Source organism: Dermacentor variabilis, chromosome 8 (genome assembly GCF_050947875.1).
Source record: "Dermacentor variabilis isolate Ectoservices chromosome 8, ASM5094787v1, whole genome shotgun sequence".
NCBI classification, from domain to species: Eukaryota; Metazoa; Arthropoda; class Arachnida; order Ixodida; family Ixodidae; genus Dermacentor; species Dermacentor variabilis.
Window position 1 is genome coordinate 38759150 of NC_134575.1, and position 22002 is coordinate 38781151.

Here is a 22002-nt window from a genome sequence, read left to right on the forward strand (position 1 = left end):
TTTTTTCGTTCAACGTTCGGTTGTTTGTCACGCGGATGTGTACGACACGATGTTGATATTACGCGCGGATCTCAAGCACAAGGGCCCACGGACACTCCTGCCCTACGGCCGTTTCTTCTTGTTCTTAATAGTTGATATGCAAAGTTCCGCAACCAGGCTTTCCCACACGTCTAACTTGCCCTCGCCAAGATGGCCGCGTTCCCGCTAGCAGCGCAGTAAAACGCGAGACGCCCTTTTTTTCGGAAAGCTTGGATGGTGCGTGGACGCAGTGCGTCGGTAGTGACGTCACGGGCCAGCACGTTGACCCCTTGTTTACGATTCTAGCTCGAGGCTCGCCATCTTGGTTAGGTTAGGCAAGGTGTGTGTGGGGAAGCGCACTTGGAGTGTATCGCATGTGCTCCCCCTCCCCCTCAGCTTCCTCTTTCTCATCTCTTGAGTGTTCGCAATCGCAACCATAATTGTCATTCATTATCATCTGCACCACCGCTATCACTGTCATCATCATCATCATCCTAATCTTGACCACCACCAAACCGACATCGCTACTAACAGCAAAGGAGCAGTTCGTCCCGTCTCGCTTGCTGTGTGTTGTGTTTTTTTCGGCGCTACAACCCTCTTCTGGAAACATGCACCAACTAGCCCCCCCCAGCAAGTATTACTCAAAGGACGCGTACCCGTCAGAATCGCCGTTCTCGTAAGAGACCCCGCCGCTGTCATCGGTCGTCGAAACGAGTCGTGAAAAGCGATGCCTTGCCGAATTCGTCGCGCCCCTTGGTCGCGGTGACCGCGGAGATTTCGCCGGTTTAAACGTTCGTCGTCAACGGCGCGACCGTTTGTTGGCACGCCGCTTACTGTGACTACCATCACTATCTTTTCGTTTTATTTTTTGGCTGACGCAACGATTACCAGCTGCGTGGCAGGCGGGCCGTAAATAAACGAATAGACAGCGCCGCGCCTGGTGCGGCGGTGTCCGAACGATTCGACGCGGCCGGCCGAAGGACCCGTCCGGTGGATTCCACGCTGCATTACGGTTCTGTGTTTTCTCGCGTTTTTTTTTTTTTTTTTCATTCGCACCCCTACGTGGCTTTACCGGACGTTTGCTAGACCACCTGACTGGTTCGAAGCCGCTCCGTACTACTACTATTACCGCTGTCAGTTGGTGCGTGAGCGTGAGCTGATGAAGGGAGTTTAGTTCGCGTTAGGAGGCCTGCTGAAGAAACGCGCGGAAAGAGAGAGAGAGAAAAAAAAAGACATACGAGATCGTTCGTTTTTCGAGAGCGAGTGAGACGTAATGGCGATAGCCGAAAGGAGTCGAGCCACGTTATTCCATGATGAATGCGTTTTTACGCAAGCATTTGACGACGCCTTGTTTACAACGCGTTCACGCGATAAATTTGTTTGCGGAGTATCAGGTGTCCGGAGAGGCCTGCGGATGCAACAGACGCCGGTAGCGCGCCATTCTGTGGCACGAAGTTTGAAACGAGAGCGCCGAAAGTTTAATGTTGCGGGGACCTAACATGAAGCGGTATGAGCCATCGAATAGAAGACGAAGGAGCGCAGGAACCTGGGTACAGGAGAAGAGGAGAACGAAGTTATAAATAAAGGCAGACAAGATGGGCGCCAGTTCTACATCAATGCTTTACGTCTGTTGTGTCCTTTAACTAGCAACGCTACATAACATATTCTACTTAAATTCTTAAATGTATACTGACACAACAATGTGAACTCGAGATAACTTAAATGCACTAAAACACCGATTGCATTCATTCGTTTTCTAGCTTTATGAACTTGGATTACGAGCTAGTAGTCTTTGATTCGCGGCTTGTGAACTACTTGCGCAAACTTGTTTTTGAGTGCTTTTGCACTGCTGTATGGCTTTGTTACCCCGATGAGTGCGCATCCTTTTACCGCACGCCTCTTTAATGCACATATTTTGGGACGACAGAGTGACCGACCGACGCAAATACTACCCGTTCTTGATCTGTATAATGGCTGTCCCAGTTAAGGAAGTAAAAAAAAAAAAAAGAAGTGCGGAAACCGTCGACGACGATTGTCAATGTAAGCGAGCAGCCCGAATGAAAGAACGTGTTTCTTCTTGTCGAGTCCGACGCCGACCATCGACCATGAGCCGACCACGAACACGGGCGCCAAAGGCGAAGGAAGCTATTCGCTTTAGAGAGAACAAGACGAGGCTCATAATGATATTAACGCGATAGCGTTAAGGAGCTCGTGTCGCAGAAAAGCCGGTGTCGTCGGTGTCGGCGTCCGCGGCGTTGGCCGTGAGCGATAAATCACGGCAGTCACTTCATAAATAAAAAGCAACGGGCTGGGTGGGAATCGAACCAGGGTCTCCGGAGTGTGAGACGGAGACGTTACCACTGATTACACTGAGCCACGAGTTCGATGCTTCAAAGCGGTACAAAAGCGCCTCTAGTGAACGCGGTGTTGCCTTAGAAACGAGCTGTTTCTAAGGCTCAGGCGTGCGTCGCTTGCTCAGGCGCACATTTCGTTGTCGCGCCGAACGCTGCGTTGCTCGACGCTCACCGCGTTCGATGCGGGGCGCGTAGTCGCTGCGCCGTAGCCCATCGTCTTACACCCCTTGGCGGGTCGACGGGAACGCTGTCGCGTTCCACTCTTGAAGGCGAAGCTTAAGCGTCCTCCAATTTTTTGCTGTAGTAATGTAGGGTTCATCGTTTTGCACGTCGACAAAAGGGTTTAGAGCACGGCGAGAACCCTGCGTATACCATTGGAACGAGCAGACTAACAGACTAAAATGAAGTACGCAGCACCTTCGACAAACTCCGGTACAAGTCCGAACGCGACAGCTTCTCGTCGTCATCATCGTCATCGCCTTTCTGTCCACTTCCGGGTGAAAGCCCCTAAACTAGCGATCTCCAAGCTTAGCGCTATAGCTGACTCCATTCAAAGCGCAGATGTTTCCTAATCTCATTCCCAGGTTTTCTAATCCTCTGGCATCCCTTACTGCCTTCCCGTTATCTCTCGACAACCGCTCAACACTAATATAACGGACCATCGTATAAACAGTTCCACGCCATCAGACGACTCGCTAAACTCAACTTCCTTTTCTTAATCTCGACTATGCATGCCGAACAGCTTATTTTACTTCCAGCCTGCGGACACCGCCCCTTCAAGACATCCTCCTGGTTATCGATAGGAGCATATTATAACATGACCACTGCGCCTGCGCCGTCGCGGTGCCTGTATAGAGTCTTCTTTACCCCGTAGCGGCTATAGGGTCGCATCGTATCTCCACTCTATAGCTCGGGCCGACGTCAGCGCCGACTGGCGAGGGGGCAAGGCAATGCAAATTAAGTGATCCACTACGACGAGGGAGAAAGCTATAGGACCGGGACGCCGGGGCAATCTCGACCTCGCGCTGGCAATCATACTCCCGAGAGGCGACTCGCCCGCAAGCGGATGTTATAGGATGGAGCACCGCCACGCCGACCATGACAGGCGCGTATGCGCGTGCGACGATTAGAGTCTGTACGTACCCCGGGATCCGTCTCGACGGATCCTTTTCCCCCCGCGGGCGAATCTCGAGACAACAGCGCCGTATCACTCAACGCACCGCGCGCGTCTCATTCGTTCCAGAGGGTCCCGGCATTACGCAACGACGGCGCCGCGGTGATGTGCGAACGCGTCGTCGCTCTCTCCGAAACGAAGTGCGCGTAATGACGCTGAAAGAGAGTCGTCACTTCGTTGCGTCGCTCCCGCGACCCGGCCGCGTTCAACCCGCGCGGTATGGCCATGGATAGGAGCGCGTACGAGCTGCAGCGAGCCTCCGCGAAGCATCAGCCGTGCACCCGTGACTGCGCTTAATTACCAGATGTGGTCGACGGGTGCCCCCTCCTGAGAGAGATATCATTAAGAAGAGCTCTATCTTCCCTTCTCTCCCGGAGAGGGGGGCACACACGCATACGCATAGTTCGACTGTACGACGCTATAGCGGGGGAAGGTCAGTTATCATAGCGACGGTAGGCGATGACCGCGCTGCGTATGCGTGCGCGTACCCGGATGACCAGGACCGGCGGGTGTGTACCCAAAGGGCTTGAGACACCGGGAAGTTCTATGTCTTTCTTCCTCCCCCCCCCCCCCCCCGCGCGGATAAAGCAATCTCGCAACATCGTCGCCACTGAGACTCGCAGAAGCTTCCCGACTGAATTATACGTACGTATGCATACGCGTCCCTGTCCTCCGCCCAGTGGGGTCGGTTGACACCGCGCACTGTTGCGAGATATACGAGAGTACGTACGGCGACTCGTGCGCGAACGTGTGCGCTTTCGCGTATACCGCGTTTTTAGGGACGTTGTTGTCCCCCGCTCGCGAGTCCGTGCCGCGAAACGTGGCTTTCTCGAACGACGCGATTTGTGTGCCCGTCGTCGACTACGCATCGCTGTCGATCTACCCTCGTTTTCCCGAAGGCGCACTTGGAGAGGCAGGCGAGCTAGGGCCGCCGCGACGAGGTCGCGGGTTCGATAATCCGACAACGGCGCGCGACGGCATTCCAATGGAAGCTGGAAGGCGGAATCCAGTGGCACTGCGCGAAAAAAAAAAAGAAAGAAAAAAGAAAGAGAGAAGGCAGGACGAACGGGCCGAGGGCGCCGCACACCGCGTGGCAACGGGCCGTATACCACGTGGCCTCCGAGATTGCGACGGCGCTCAAATTCACCGGTCCGATCTCTGAGGCAACGCGTACCCCCTGCGTGTTCGTCTTGCGTGTTTTCAGAGCTGTAAAGCGAGTTATGCGGCGCCAGCGAGTCCAAGTATCCAAGTATCGCGAAATGCAGGAAGGAAAGCCCGTTTAGTGGCATTTAGGTGCACGCTATAGTGAACCCGCGGTGTGCCGGAACTGTAAGATGGCGTCTGTTACTACAAGCTTCTATCAATAGAGCCAAAGTGGTGTTTCGGGAGGTGAAAGAAGTATGATATATATGTTTACATACACAATTTTGTTTGCACATGGTAAGCGTACGTGCAATTAAAGCAACAGGAAGACATTCTACCAAGAACCAAACCACTGCAGCTTCGAGATCATGGCGCGTTAGCGGCATTGTATTCCTTATCTTGACAAAACGGTACGAGGGCTAATTACACAAGCATCCGCTTCCCTTACTACATAGTACGCCTAAATTACTTCCTCTGCGTTGCTTATTGCCGTCAAGTTGAAGTTACTCCGTTCTCCTCGGTAAATATGTTTCAGTTGCTATAGAGCGCTATCCTTGCGTCGTCTTTCGTACACATATACGTCCCGTTCTCTGGCTCGATTAGCGAAGGCGAAGCCGCAAAGCCAACTCCGCCGAAAACTTCATTTGCACACACCGCGCGCACTTTGTTACAAGCCACGTTGCGCACTCCATCAATGCCATGTGGCATATTATGCATTCTTTTGGGATATGGTTTCGCTGTACACTGCAGCGGACCAAGTTCCGAAAAATTCGGTACACCCGTGCCCTCCGACGACGACGCCCGTGACCCTCTCGCTGATCTTGCGAGCTCTTCGACCCCCCGCCAACCTTGTTGACTCTGTCCGATTGCAGTATGCGACGACGACCTAACGGCGTCCAGCTCTGTTCGTCCCGGCATCAGCGATATAAACTGCGCACTGCTTAAATCGGCCCACGGCTATGCTTGTCGGCGTGGGTTACGTGCGCACACGCCCGGAGAAGGCCGCGTCGGCGCCTTTGCGCCGAGATTATCCAGAATGTGCGCGAACCGGTTCCACAGTGCGACTGTATAGGTTTCTTTTTCGTTCGCGAAAGGAGAGGACCCCGGAGTTGCTCACACACACGCGCGGACCATACCCGAAGACGGGAAACGCAGAGAGCTCTCGATAGCTTCGTTTCTTTCTTTTCTTTTTTTATAATTTTGTTTCCACAGAAACTCCTTGTCGTTATAACGTCTCTGTTCTGATTCGCGATACGAGTCGATGGGCTGCGCTTTCTTGCGAGTGGACCGTGACAACGGTGTACACGCGCAAAATACACTGACTGTGCATGGATTGCAAATCGCTCACGTATACGTATTGACCGTGCGCGCGGCTTGTTTAGTTCTCCAATCTGTCCGCCTCGAACGAGGTAACCGGTCGAACACGCGTATATTTGGTTGCCTTTGGCGATAGCGTCGAGTTGTATTCGTGCGATTGACGTATGCACGTTCATATCCCATAGAGGTTGTCACCTAAGGTCGGGTCGATAGCGTGAACTTTCTCGGTGGAAACTGCTTCGAAGCGGAGCATTCTTCTGCGGTATCCTCGCGGGTTTTCGTGACCGTGGACGATGCTGCTGGGGGCTGCTGCCTAGCCGAATAGCTCATACATTTAAAAAAAGGTTTGGATTACGTGGCCGATGGCGGGATGTAGAACCTTTGTCGTCCATCACAGCTGTCGGATGCTCTAACCATTAGGCCACAATCTGTTTCTTTTTTGTTTTTACAGCGAAGCTGTAATTGGCTAGCCGATTCGTGCGTCCGTCGCCTGTACGCCGAAAACTCCTCCAGCGCAACTCTAAGCGCATGCGCGAGAAAAAAGGAGAAAGGTGGAGGGGCGCGCGATTGGCTGCGCCAATAGTAACGTCGTTGCTCTCCGTCGCAGCCGAGCGCGCGCGCGCAGCAGTTTCTCTGCGGCTCCGGAATGGGTATAGGCCACGCGTCACACGTACTCCTGAGGAGCAGGCAGCTTTCGATCAGCAACACCGCGGGCCGAACCGCGGGAACGAGCTCGTCTACGCCCTGCCGATGCTGCAGCCCGGGCAAAAGAACAGGCTCGTGCAGCCGAGCTCAAGCAGCAACTGCTTACTGAGGATCCGGCAGCCTACCAAGCCGTCGTTTAATGAACCGCCGGGATTAAACCAGTGATAAACACCGGGGTCGTTGGTTAACCATCTGTGAGCAGCGATTGGGCGGTGATTTCTTTTGTCCTTTTTTACTGCCGGTTCTGGCTGAAACACAGTGCCATTTCCAAAACGAGTTCAGCGTATCGTTGCCGAAGCATCTGGATTTAAATTACGCTCCCTCGCCTCCAAAGCTTGTGGAAAAACGTGCGCGCAGGTTAGACATGCCGATGTCGTTGTATATACAGGCTGAGTGCTTGAAAAATTTCTTAGAAAGTCTGTTGTTGAGTACAGACGAGTGTACATAGATGGCGCTGCCTGAACTGCCCGACTGGATTACAGCGCTTGACGACTCGGTTGCGTTGAAGGAACGTTAAGGCCACAGTCGCCCGTATGCGCTTCTGTCGTTGCCAACGCCAACCAGATCCTTGAGATGATCGCCGCGTACGTGTGCCACATTGTCGTGTTGTCTATCTCGACTGTCGTATTTTAAACCTCTGTCACTATACATTGTGCTGTTACCTACGCTCGCAATGACTCCGGTTCTGTAAACATTTTCCCTGCTTTTCTTCCACCAATACTCCGATCGCCTCTCACGTATCTCGACGGCTGGCCAGTTAACCTTTCCACCTTCTTTAAATCCCCAACGCTTCTGGAAGGTTGACACTCCCTATGGGCGTCTCAATGTCTTGGCGTTCCATGATACGATGTGTCCAGTCGTTTCCGGACTCCTCTTGCAGCACATACATAGCAGCATCCGACTAGATGCCACTGTTACACCCGTGAACGTATGTGGATGCCAATACCCATCTACGCGAACGTGGTACGAAGTAACCTACTGATCACCCGCTTCTTACGATGAAAACAACTATTTGCTCAAACACGCAGGCTGAATGTGTAACATCATCTTGAGAGTCGCCAAAACCGCGCATACATGCCAACTCTTAAAATTTTATAGTGAAGACGCCCCCCCCCCCCCCCCCCCCAGGTTTATAGAGCTTGCTTATATCGTCGTACTGGACACCCAATACATTTACGGATTTTCTTTTGTTCTTTTTTCGTTCGTGGCCAGTTTTGGGGCAAAACTCGCTAACAAAAGAATGCAAATACACTCGTGCCTCACCGATATTTCGGAGGCTAATTTTCGGAAGCGCTCACTTATTCCGATCTACCAGCAACACAGTCATTCTCTCGTAGAACCATGCAGCTGAAATTTCGGCCTCCGTTCTGTGAATATTTCACGAAACGTTCGTGTGGCCATTTCCGTTTGTCTGCATGCGGCGCAGATAATTCTGCCTGCCTCCTTACATCAGTTTGTCTGCTCACAGTACGCCTCAACTGTAAAATAATTTGCATGCTTAGAAAGGAATGAGAGTGTAAATTATTTCACAGCGTAGAGAACGAAGTCTGTAACTTTTTTTTTCTCTTATACGCGCAATTAATATCCCGGCTATATCAAAACAACTTTAGTATTATGCACCAATATTTAGTATATATTGTTTTTTTTTGGGGGGGGGGGCGCTTCGACTGCAGCATTTCTAAACTTTTAAGGTTGGCCGGTCTAGCATGTTGATGCCGCATATTTGTGGTTTGGTGCCATGTTCCGGTATTCTAGACCGGCGCCTCAAAATTACTTTTCGTCGTCTGTGTCGACAAAGCGACGTTTGGTGGAACTAGTGCCAATTTTCTCGAAAGGTGGTGGCAAAAATATGATGAAAGCGCTTCCATATATACTGTTCCGCAAGCACGCGACTTCATATCCATATAGCAGGTGGGATGACTACACACTCTTAAGCGAATGTAGTACACCCTTTGGGGTGCATATCTGCCACACAACAGTAATCGTCATCTGTCTTTTCTCGCGTTTCCTTCCTCGAAAACGCTGCGCTCGCTACTTTCCTGTCGAGAATGCCCTGTCATGCTGATAACGGGCATGCCGTTCGTGACTTGGAAGTATACCGGGCTCGCCGCGGTAAAGAAAGGAAATTCGCACAAGACAGACGACGATTATCGTTGTGCGACAAATGTGCGTGATTTTGCTTAATAGTGTATAATGTTGTGCAATCGCCTTCGAGTTAACTTTGAAAATGCCCAAAGGGAATGTGCTATGTTGTAGCGTGCTTGGAGCTTTGAGGCTAATCTAAAGGGAACACCAGATGGTCCGTTCCCTGGATGAAACTCGGACTGGCTCCACGGCTCTCCACACAAAGCCACGCCTGAGAGGAATTGCGATAGCGAAAGAAAAAAAAGAGTTCGGGTCTTAGGGCAGCGTTGCCGATTACGCGCAGATATTCCGTGCATCTATCTCAACCGCCGACATGGATACAAATATGGTAAGCGAAATGTTCCTGTGATTTATTCGCTCCGATTTTAAGAGAAATTGGCACAGTGTAGACAAAAAAAAAAAGAAAGAGAAAACGCCGTATATAACAAATGGTTCGACGCTGCCATTAGCGTCCCGGCCGTCCAAGAGCTTTCGTACGTACACGGGAACTGCTTCTTGATCCGGTGTCCCGTACGGCACAAAAATAAAAGAAAGAAAGAAGAAAGAAAGAAAAGCAAGAGAAACGAAGAAAATAACTGCTACGTTCAGCAGTCGGTCATCCAGTTACCCCTCCACAGCCTCCGGCAGCGATCGGCCACCGGGCTTGTCTCTATTTAGAGTGTTATTGCCGTGGCCGCCGCGCGCCGCACCTTCGTACTTTGAGCGCGAGCGCCCCTGTTTCGTATTCAAACGCGGCTTCCACGTTTGCCTCGATCTAGGTCTGCTCGGTCGGCCCACCTCTATAGATCACGTGCACACGCTCTCCCTCACCCGAACGAGGAGTGCGGCGATCTAAGAAAGCCGAATGCGTAAGACCGTGCGCGAACGTACAGCCTCGTCTTGACGCACACAACGTTGCACTTTCGAAACGGGCTTAACCTTGCAAAAGCGCGCTTTAGTGCAAGAAAAAAAGAAGTTGTGGAGTTTTACGTGCCCAAAACCACTTTCTGATTACGAGGCACGCCGTAGTGGAGGACTCCGGAAATTTCGATCACCTGGGGTTCTTTATACGCGCACCTAAATCTAAGTACACGGGCGTTTTCGCATTTCGCCCCCATCGAAATGCGGCCGCCGTGGCGGGGATTCGATCCCGCGACCTCGTGCTCGGCAGCCTAACACCATAGTAGTGCAAGAACGGGAGGAAAACGTTGGGGTTACCTTGTATCGGAGGCGTGGTAGCGGTACACATGGGCTCTGGGTTTCCGGCCAGCTTCAAGAAAGTGAAGACACAGAAAACATGCACGCGATCACAACCATTCGCCGTGCAGGGTAGCAGTTGACGTCAGGCATATTATTACGACGACAGCTAGGCAAAGGGTGTCACAGTGAAATGAAGCCGTGGTGACAAAAATGTCCGATCAAGGGAAGCCTTCTGCCTGTGTATAGCCAACGTTTCGACAAGGGCACTTGTCTTCGTAAGGGCGGAGGCAAGTCGACTACAAGACGTCTTTGCATATTACGACGACAGCTAGGCAAATGGTGTCACAGTGAAATGAAGCCGTGGTGACGGAATGTCCGATCAAGGGAAGCCATCTGCCTGTGTATAGCCAACGTTTCGACAAGGGCGCTTGTCTTCGTTAAGGCGGAGGCAAGTCGACTACAAGACGTCTTTGGATATTACGACGACAGCTAGGCAAAGGGTGTCACAATGAAATGAAGCCGTGGTGACAAGGAATGTCCGATCAAGGGAAGCATTCTGCCTGTGTATAGCCAACGTTTCGACAAGGGCACTTGTCTTCGTTAGGGCGGAGGCAAGTCGACTACAAGACGTCTTTGCATATTACGACGACAGCTAGGCAAATGGTGTCACAGTGAAATGAAGCCGTGGTGACAAGGAATGTCCGATCAAGGGAAGCCTTCTGCCTGTGTATAGCCAACGTTTCGACAAGGGCACTTGTCCTCGTTAGGGCGGAGGCAAGTCGACTACAAGACGTTTTTGCCTCGACGAAAAGTAGTCCCCTGGTCGAAACGTTGGCTCCGGCCGGAAGCCATTTACTTACCTTGTTCGGCCGCTTTTGATGACAGTCATCATAACTAGGCGAAAGACCACACAGTTTCCACAAAATATAGCGGGATCTCTGGTGCTGTGGTTGGCGGCGCCACCCACTGCCCCGGTTCAGAGGGGACGTTCATAACATCCATCCATCCACCCATGTTCCGCTACAATGGAAATTATGGTCATTACATGAATTTGTCTGATTTTCGTGCTTGTGACTTCAAAAGTGCCCGTGACATTGTCTATTACGCTAATATCGTTCCAAGTTTCTAAGCACACCAAGGCAATATTCCCTAGCTACACGCGTAATCATTGCGACTTGTTCCATTTATAACGGTATGTTTCGCTGAAGATGACCAATATGCAAAACCACAAAGCCATTTGAGGACAAAAGGACGTCGTTTAAGGCCAATATGTGTTCCGCGCATCATTGCCACGCCGGCTGCAGCTTCCGCGGGCACTAGCGCCATAGTTCCCCCCAGTAAATTTTGTAGGAAGCTTCATGAGAAAAAGAGAGAAAATCCAGTCGTGAAAGTGAAAAACGACAGACGTAAGTATAACGTTAAGAAATCGAGAGGAAGCAGCACCCATTGTGCTTCGGACAATAGACGATCGCCTTGGCGGGGACAAGAAGGCACACAGTTTGGGCAGGTTCACGCGATGCGTGAAATAAGAAGATTGCCGGCGGTTTATTAGGAGAACGGATGCCAAGGGAAGAGATGATGATGATTGTTATTATTTATTGGAATCCAAGTTGAAATAGGGCGGGGACAAAGTCACCTAGCCTGCTATAGGTGACGATTTGACAGGCGACAGTGACACCTGTCACCGTCACTATGCTAGGTGGCAGTGATGGTGCGTGCTAGATGACGGTGCCAAATGTCGTCGAAGGCGACACCAAGTGGTGGTATTACGAAACTCGCCGGTAGAGGTGTGTGTGTGTGTGTGTGTGTGTGTGTGTGTGTGTGTGTGTGTGTGTGTGTGTGTGTGTGTGTGTGTGTGTGTGTGTGTGTGTGTGTGTGTGTGTGTGTGTGTGTGTGTGTGTGTGTGTGTGTGTGTGTGAAGGGGGAATGAGACTTTGGTAGTTATTCTACAATGCGAATTCCGCCGTATTGTTGACTTCGTCATCTGGTCAGTTCGGATTGGCTCGCGGGGCTGCTACGGCTTCCGTGATTGGCTCGAAATTCCAGTGTGGCGATTTCGCCAACGGGGCGGAATTCGGTAATGTCCGGAGTAGCGCGCCACCTGTTGGCACTGAGCAGCGGTAAATGAATATTTCCGCCACAAGTCTCCGTCCAGCAGAGCGCTGAGGCCGAGGATGATGCCGGTGGTTTAGGCCGATGGTGATCGTGTTAAAGGCTAAGCCGCATGAGCGCGATTTTGTGCGCGACAGCGACGGATCGGGCCGACGCGTTAACAGATCGCTAGGTCTTGTCGCGCGATCGCTCGGTTCTGCAAATCTAGAATCCGTCGCTCGTCGCCCGAAAGTGCTATGAGCGACTAACCAATAGCGCGAAGCCGGAACTGGATGTACATAACTCAAGTACTGCCAATTGTCGCACGGAACGAGCAAACGATTGAATTTTTATACCTGCAAGGATGAGAACCTACTGCAATACTTTCGGAAATATTTCATGCTGCGTTTTACAGTAAAACACATCAACTTAAGTTAACAAAGCACGCGTCACGCTAGTTTCAGCGCCTATATTGCTGCCCTAATACCGGCAACACGTCGCTCGAAGTCATCGCTCGCATGGGGTACGACTTGTAGGCGACGAGCGAACGCGACAGCCATCTCCATCGCGTCGCTTGTCGCTGTCACGTGCAAGATCGCTTGCATGGGGTTTATACTTAACGGTACGAATGTTGGCGTAGAGGGAAGTATTTGACTGTATAACGAACACTATAAACTTGTCACTATATAGGCGACTAATAGCGACAGATTCTCTTCCAAATCCAGCCGACACCGGTCCCGCTGCAGGCCGTTCGTCGGAACCTTAGTCAACCTGGTCATTAATTAAGGGCGTAATCTCCCGTCCCATCCGTGTGGTTGCTCAAGGTGGACTCGAATAAACGCCTCACGGCACATTACCCACATCCTATGCATAAAAAAATAGACCTACACAGCGTTTCCATGCATTCCGGTTCGGGGTAAGGCCTGTGGGCCTCGGCGCGTACAGCGCTATATGAGACACTGCGCATCGCTTCTCATGACTCATGTACGCCGCGGATAACACACGCGGAAATACGGTGGGCTCACACGCACGCGTTATGTACAATTGCACCTCCACGAGGGTCGAACGACGTTGTTAGAGCGGTCGCACGCATACACACAGATGCGCGCATAGACAGACAGACGGACGGCTACGAGGCCATGAGCACAGACGTGCACAGGCATTTAATATACGCACGAATGCACTCGCACAGTCATAGAATCGCACGCACAGATGTAAGCACTTGCACACTATGCAGATAAATCGCACGCACTCTCGAAGCACGTGTGCGCATGCGCGCACAGATACACACGAACGGGCCACAGGCACACAGACAACGCGCACACCCGGAGGCGACGACTGGCCGCGCCCCCGTATCGTATGGAGAGGAAGCTTATGCGTCGACGATCTGCTGCTGCTGCTGCTGCACTGCTGCCCGGAATCGCGACGCTGCTATATCATGGGCGCACGCGTCGAAGGCCGCTCATTACCCACGCCCACTTGTGCTCGCCCTCCCCGGACGTGAAGACCGGGTCTGTCGGCCAGCGGCGGGGTCGCCGGTTAGGAAGCTGTGCCTTACTTTAGCGCGGAGCGGCAGAAGCAGGCGGCGTGCGCCCGTACGTGCGTCACGCCGCCAGCGCCGGAAATGCGCGGCGGACGCGTTTGAAAGCGCGCCGTGACGTCTGCTGCGGTACGAGCCAGCAGACGACATCTCGTTTCATGAGGAGCTCTTGAATCATACCAGTTGGGAAGCTTCCGTTATCTATCTATCTATCTATCTATCTATCTATCTATCTATCTATCTATCTATCTATCTATCTATCTATCTATCTATCTATGGAGTGAATGACTGAATGAATAAACTTTTATTTCAAGAAAGGGGACGCCTCTCGGCAACTGTGTATGTACAGGGCGTCCGAATTATCATGCACCAAGGTTTCAAAATATGCAAATGCCACGTAGCTGGACAGAACCAAGGTAGTGTCGTTTGCCTTAGCTTGGAGGTACTCAGATACTCAGCGTCACCCATGGACAACAAAACCAATTAAAAACAACAAGGCCACATAAATGGAAGTTCTCGCCGAAACATCTCTTTTTTCAGTCAGATTAGCCATTTAAAGCGCGCCACTTTAGCAGGTGACGTCATTTAAGTAGGCGCCATTTAAGCAAGCTATAGCCGCCCACTTGTGGTGTGCTTTCAATTAACCTCCCCAGGCAAGGTACCCGAGCAAACCAGGTGTTGTGAATCGGGGCTTCGGAACTGGTGTGATTGGTTAACTTTAGTTCAATGTTTCTGGGATGGTAGGCTTCGCGGGAAAATGACGCCTGTTATAGCAATGCATTTCCGTGACATTTTGGGGACGGAAATTGCGAAACAGGGCGCTGTAGTAGCATGATTCCTGTGCTAAGTAAAGGCCCGTCGAGAACTCACCGGCGCTATTCTTGCAATTAAATGTGCGCTGAAGTAACAAACAATATATATCTAGTTAATTACAGTAAAAAATATTTTATTGGCGTAATCACACAATTCCTGACACCCCTCGGGTCGAATGGTATGTTGCTGAAGCAAAAAAAAAAAAAAAAACACACTTTATGACTGCTATTTCCTTTCTGACAATTACTTAACGTCTTTCACTGCACAAGTCAATTTAGATGCGCGATAGGTTGTCTATAGAATTTTCGTAGAAAGAACTTGCTTTCTTAAAGACTCGTTCTTTTTGGATATGAAAGCTGCCACGTACTGTCTCTGTACAAAAGTCACTGACACATTTCTTTCTGTTAACTATTTTAATGTATGTGTGCAGATTCTATCGCCTCCCGCGTTCAGAAAAAGATAGAATCGCTTCGAAATTTGGGCCAATAAAGGGAAGTAAACAGCTGTAAACAAAGCCGCAAGAACGTCCGAAGTCACAAACATGAAGGCCAGACGAGTTCAAGTTCATTATTACGTTGTAGCCAAACGATCTCGGTGCCAGAGCTGCCTTTCTTTCTCTTGTGTGATTTTAGTGGGGAACTCCGTGTCACCAACCACGTGACCCCCGCCGAAACATTCGGTGCCGTGGTAATTTGTGCGCGGTGTTGTACCTACGTCACACAGACTCCGAGATCGGTGACGCCTGTGCACGCATTTCGGAAGCCACTGCGGGAACTTCTTGCTCCTCGCTGTCGTCGTCTACACTTTCGTTGTTCCCACTAAATCGCCACGCTGGTACATCGGCACCGCTCTTCCGGCTTGCTTCTTTCTCGCGTCTCCGCGAAGGTCCTTGATTCGCTCCCGGGTTTCGGCGCCATCTTGTGGAAAACCCCGGAGCGATCGATGCGTGCGCGCCCAAACATGGCGGTGTATAGTGGAACACCAAAATTACAGCGGGATAGTGTGGAAGAAGTTTGGACAGCCACAGCAAGGCAGCACTGCTGCCGACGAGCGCGACGTCATGCCGCTCATTGCAAAGAAGAAGTCGTTCTTGAGAAGATGTGGCTGTGTCCGCCGGCGCCCGCTGGAATGACCTTTAGACGATTGAAACGGCTGCCAAAAGTAGACACTTAAAGGCAGTGACAGCCCGCTGCTGTCGCAGTAAAATGAGTTTCAGATCTGGAGGAATCGACGGAAGTCTATTTCCTCGTTATATTATTGTTTTCCTGCGAAGGCTTTGCCGGCAGACTCGATATACGCCTGCCCTGCAATGCAAGCTCCGGAGATTCCGAACTGGCGCCGTCTTTATGGCGAGGGCGATGTTTATTCCGTGCCGCCAACGGCCGGCATCGCATCGGCGGAAGCGAAGCGGAACGCGAGCCACGAATTGCTGGCCTGCTGGGAATTGCGTTCGCGAAAAGAAAAGATTAAAAAAAAAAGCGAGCAGAAATGTGTGCCGACGCTCACCTTGATGGGGCCGTGGTGTTACGTGCACCGGCATTTCGGCTGTTTAAGAAGCGAGAGGCTGTATGGTAAATGCATGCGATGATGCAATAGGCCCGGTTTCGCGGAGGGTTAATTTCGCTGCACCGGGTCGCCACCAGTGTGGTCTCAAAAGCTGTCGGTAGTTGTAGCCTTCTTTCTTCTAGGCTCTTTTGCGCCAGGTTGAATGACAGGCATGGGGAAAGTTGATGTGTTTGTCCAGCGACAAAATTTTCGCTCGCCTTATATCGCGCTAGTTGCGCGTCAAAAATAAAACAAATCAGCTTCCAGGACCCCGCTACGCTGTGCTGCAGACGATAGTGTAAGCGTGTGGCTCATTTAGTACGTTAATTGTTGCTTGTTATGCGTATTTTATAAACCTTATGGATGCAGCTGCTTGAACGCCGTTCACAGCGCACGTTACATATATTTAATCATGAAGCCATCATATCAGTGTTTTATGAAGGAGCTGTTTCTGTTTACTCCACTTTCTGACGGTGACGTCGTCCGATGACAATAATATTAAAAAAGAATGTTCGCTCACGTACTCCAGTCTTTTTGCGTGACGTCATAGGTCAATGCATGCAAGCCCTCTGTTATCCGAGAGGTGTCGATTTGGCGCGCCCGCTGGAATAACCTTTAGACGATTGAAACGGCTGCCAAAAGTAGACACTTAAAGGCGGGACTGCGGACCGTTGGCTTTCCTTATTAGGATTATAAAGATCGCTGTAAAGGAAGCGATACCGGCGATGACATCACTTGGGACGAGCTGTCAGCAGCCTCATCATCGAGGAATATGGAAAGGAACGCCCTTTGTTTAGAACGGAACTTTCCTTACTGTCATTCGAAAAAATAGAAATCTTGCTCATCTCTAGCATACGTCGTCTGGTCCCGCCAGCAAGTCTCTGACGGAACGAACCAAACAGGAAAGCGGAAACGAAACAAACGCAAGAGCAGACGAAGAACGTCTGCTGAATCGCCTCGAGGTTTCCTGTGCGCACAGCAGTAGCCTTGACCGCGCCGATAGAAGGTGGGCATACTTCGGCGAGAAGAGCGTGCCAGCTCTCTTAAACACAGGGAAGGCGGGTTTCAGGGCGGCGGCGGCGAGCGAGGAGTTGGAACTGAACATGGGGGTGCGTCGGCAGCAGACGATTTTGCCAGCAGACGACGGGCCGCGGCAGCGGCAGACGGCGCGCTAAAGCAGACGTGCCATATAGCAGACGACGCGAAGAAGTTCGGCCCATGCGGAGCAGGCGACGTGATGATCACCGACTCCCGCGCCCTGTGTAAGGTGCCGGCGACGGCGCTAACGAGTTCCAGGCCTCAGGGACTGACTCGGACGGACAGGCGGATGTTCGCACGGGGCTCTGCAATAAAGGCGAAATAACAAAGCCAGCAGTTTACTGGGTAAAGCGGGCATTCGGGACTCATACGGCTGCCTATGTCGACGCACCCAGTGACCGGACGTGTGTTGCGCTGGGCGCGGGGCTTCCCATCCATGGCCCTGCATGATGCTCCGTTCTCCTCCTCCTCCTCCTATTTGCTTTCTCTCTTTTTTGTTGCCTCGGCTGTAAGCAGACGAAATTGCCGCTGCTGTGGGAATGAATAGTGCGGACCGCTGACCCCCAATAAAAAGATGCATTATTATTCGCTATTAGCTTCCGCAACCGCCGCTGTTTGCGCTGTGTGCCGCTGTTTGCGCCCACGGTCATGATATGCAAACTCTTTCGAGCGTCTTACTGTAGGGACGAGGTGTTACGGGTACATAGCTTTCGCAGGGCTGGTAGACCACAGTGGAAGTTGTAGAATAATTGTCAGCTCGGAAAGTGAATTTGCACACTCCCGTCGAGCGTTTCCAGGGAATATTGCTCATCCAACGGGTTGTCATCAAGGTCAGTGAAACAGTGGACTTCAGTCGACTGCTGTCTCCCGCGCTTTGGAGATTCGGCGAGAGTCACATGCACCATGTGCGAATTCCCGCATGCCAGTCAAACATACAACTTTGAGAACGGAATTGCGTGGGTGGTAGCACCGTGAGTCTTCTAGTACAAGCTAGGTCACCGTGGCCTCACGAATTTCAAAGTACTGTACTATCTCGCATTTGCTACCTTTTGACGCATGAAGGATTCTCGAAACGCAGTATAGAGGTTGAGTTTCTGGCTTCTTCAGACTGTAACGTATAATGCTTCACCGGAAAGAAATTAAACCATGCGCGAGTACAGACGCCGTTGGAGGGTGTTGACGTCAACTGGTGCGAGAACGTCCCCGAGGCGTCGCCAGTGGTCATGTTGTTTTTGCGCGCTCCCTACCAAGCCTCATGTCGCGGTAAGGATAATCGCGTTTTGCTGTCGCAGAAGCGTCATCTTGTAGCGTAGCTTGACGTGCCCTTACTCTAAGCTTTCGTTTGAGCTGTTTTAAGCCTAATGCAGCCTGCTGTGCAGGACTGGTTTCTACCTTGCTCCGCGTCGGTTCGCGGTGCTGCTTAGGCCCATCGACCTTGGAGCAGGAGAGAGGGTGAGCCTGGGCCAATTTTTTCGGCTGCTCCCAAAGAAAAGTCACTCGAGACAATTTGGCCCTGTTGTTGTGGCCATTAATTGATACCAAGATGTTCGCACTTTGCCCGGACTTATCGTCTTCCCATGTATACTTGCGCTACGAATAGTACCCTCTCAAGAGATCAGATAGAATTCGCGGAACTGTCAAAACTAATCGACAAGGAGGAAATTAGGGACATTCGAAATTATAACGCGAGAAAGACTGAGGAAGCAGTAAAAAAATAAAGTGGACGCAGCCTGAAATTAGTGAGACGGAAACTTGGCGTCGGACAAACCAAGATGTATGCACGGAAAGATAAGCAGCGTAATATCACCAGCAATCTCGAAGATATAGTAAAAGCATCGGAGGAATTCTATACCGACCTGTACAGCACCCAAAGCAGCCGCGATACCTCCATTCGAAGTAGTAATGAACAGGTTACAGAGGCTCCTTCTATAACTAGCGATGAAGTTAGAAGGGCCTTGCAAGACATGAAACGGGGAAACGCGGCAGGAAAAGATGGATTACCAGTCGATTTAATCAAAGATGGAGGAGACATGATGCTTGAAGAACTAGCGGCCCTTCCTACTAACTGTCTGTCGATTTCAAGAGTCTCAGAAAACTGCAAGAATGCCAACATTATAATAATCCACAAAAAGGGAGACGTTAAAGAATCGAAAAATTATAGACCCATTGGCTTACTTCCAGTATTATATAAAATATTCACCAAGATAATATCCAATAGAATAAGAGCAACACTGTACTTTAGTCAACCAAGGGAACAGGCAGGTTTCACGAAGGGATACTCTACAATGGATCACATCCATGTCATCGATCAGGTAATCGAGAAATCCGCAGAGTACAATCAGTCTCTATATATGGCTTTCATAGATTACGAAAATTCATTTGATTCAGTAGATATACCAGCAGTCATAAAGGCATTACGTAATCAAGGAGTACAGGACGCTTACGTAAATATCTTAGAAATTATGTACAGATATTCTACATCTGCCTTAATTCTCCACAAAAAAAAAAGTAGGAAGATACCTATAAAGAAAGGGGAAAGACAAGTAGACATCTCTCCAATGCTATTCGCTGCGTGCTTGGAAGAAGTATTCAAGCTATTAAACTGGGAAGGCTTAGGAGTAAGGATCAGCGGTGAATATCTCAGCAACCTTCGATTTGCAGCTGACACTGTCCTGTTCAGCAACACTGGAGATGAGGTACAACAAAAGGCTGAGGACCTTAACAGAGAGAGTATAAGAGTGGGGTTGAATTAAGATTAATATGCAGAAGACAAAGATAATAGCCGGGCAAGATAACAAGAGTTCAGGATGGCCAGTTAACCTCTAGAGTCTTTGAAGGAGTACGTTTACCTACGTCAATTACTTACAGGGGACCCTGATCATGGGAAGGAAATTTACCGACGAATAAAAATGGGTTGGGGCGCATTCGACAGAAATTGTCAGCTCCTGTCTGGAAGCTTACCATTCTCACTAAAAAGGAAGGTGTACAATGAGTGCATTCTACTTACATTCTACCTGCATTCTAAAGAAGCTCGAAAACAAGTTAAGGACCGCGCAAAGAGCGATAAAACGAAGAATGTATAGGCGTAACGTTAAGAGACAGGAAGATAGCTGTGTGAATCAGAGAGCAAACGGGGATAGCCGATATGCTAATTGACATTAAAAGAAACAAATGGAGCTGGGCAGGTCATGTAAAGCGTAGGTTAGATAACCAGTGTACCATTAGGGTTGCAGAATGGGTGCCAAGAGAAGGGAAGCGCATTCGAGGACGGCAGGAGACTAGGTGGGGTGATGAAATTAAGAAATTCGCAGGCGCTAACTGGAATCGGCTGGCGCAGGACAGGGGTAATTGGAGATCGCAGGGAGAGGCCTTCGTACTGCACTGGACATAAAATAGGCTGATGATGATGATATGAGAGGAACCACGTGATCGCAATTCCGTGAAAGCTGAGCGTGAAAGCTGAGGGTGAAACCGAGAGAAGGGTGAGATGTGGCAATGTACGTGTAATTATGTCTATTTGTGCGTAATTATTTTGTACATTTTAATTTCAACCACAGCCAATTTCCGCGATGCTTTCCTTGGCTTCGTTATGATCTCTCTCTCTCTCTCTCACACACACACACACACACACACACACACACACACACACACACACACACAAACACACACACACACACACACACACACACACACACACACACACACACACACACATTTTATTTTTGATTCTCTGAGTGATTCCATTATTCATTTGTTCTAGCTTAAGACTTTACTGTTGTGCCAGGTTGTCCATGCCATCGTGTATGGATGCATTTGCGTTGACACGTGAGATTAGGTGCTTCGCGAACCGTCAAACTGTTTCTGTGCCGTTTTTATTGCTGACACATCACTTCGTATATATCTGAATGCCGTGCGAACTGTTTGCGAGGGTTTCGTGACCTCTGTGAAGCTTTTCTTTTTCTTTCCCCTTAGTCCCAGCTTTCGTCTCGATCTGACGAGGAAACGACGAAACGAAGTTAAACTAAACAACAACAACAACAACAAAAAAAAAAACAATGCACTCACGTCCAGCGGCCTCGCGTTCGACATGAACTCGATGGGTATCTTGAAGAGGGGCGACAGCGCGGCCGCCTGCTGCTGCGCGGGCGACTTATTGCGCACGAACGTGCTGACGTAGTAGATGGGCGAGTCGCGCATCGAGTTGCGCATCGAGGCCCGCATCGAGGCGCGCTTCCACAGGGAGCGCAGGAAGGACGAGGCGGCCAGGGCTCCCGCGCCGCCTCCGCCGCCGCCACCACCCCCCCTGCCGGTGAGGAAGCCCGAGGCACCGTGGGCGCACAGGACTAGCAGGAGGAACAGGCCCAGGGACCACAGCTGCGAGGGCTTGCACCTGCAAGGAGCAAACGAACGAAAGGGCGGGAGCAACTTGAGAGGACGACGACGTCATAGCTGTGCGCCGAGAGGTCCGGCTTCGAGCTTCTAAGAGGAAATGAATCTTAACCTGAAGCCCATGCTCGACTTGATATAGGCGACGCCTGGTGAGAACGCGCCCAAGACGCTCATTGCGTTTCGTTCGGTGCGTTCACGACAGGCGTCGTTTAAATCAAGTCAAGCGCGGGCTTGAAGTTAAAATGCATTTCTGAACACGGGGGGGGGGGGGGGGGGGGAGGAGGGGTAGCCTAGCCGCACATTGAGTGGCTAGGCTGATCTGTTAGTCTTCCAGTTCCAGTAGACAAAATGCTTTTTTTTCTATATTTGTCTACTATTTGCACTTGTGTACCTATATAGACGCCAAAAACGTAAACTCCAACTTTCAGCAACGTTACAATGAGTGTTACGCACTTTATTATAATCTCTCTAATATGTACTGTTCTTTAAAGAAAGCCTTTCCTCAATTTTGGTTTTGGCAAGAATTTCTCTGCATGTGTGCAGATCTAACC

At 50.6% G+C, this 22002-nt stretch overlaps 1 protein-coding gene across 1 annotated transcript in view; it reads right to left on the bottom strand.

Annotated features, from left to right (window-relative positions):
• Positions 1-22002, bottom strand: part of LOC142590070 (uncharacterized) — an 87949-nt gene that overhangs the window by 15228 nt on the left and 50719 nt on the right. Inside the window, exon 2 of the mRNA XM_075701914.1 lies at positions 21128-21452. Coding sequence (XP_075558029.1) covers positions 21128-21452 — 325 coding nt within the window. The remainder of the gene's footprint in view (positions 1-21127; positions 21453-22002) is intronic.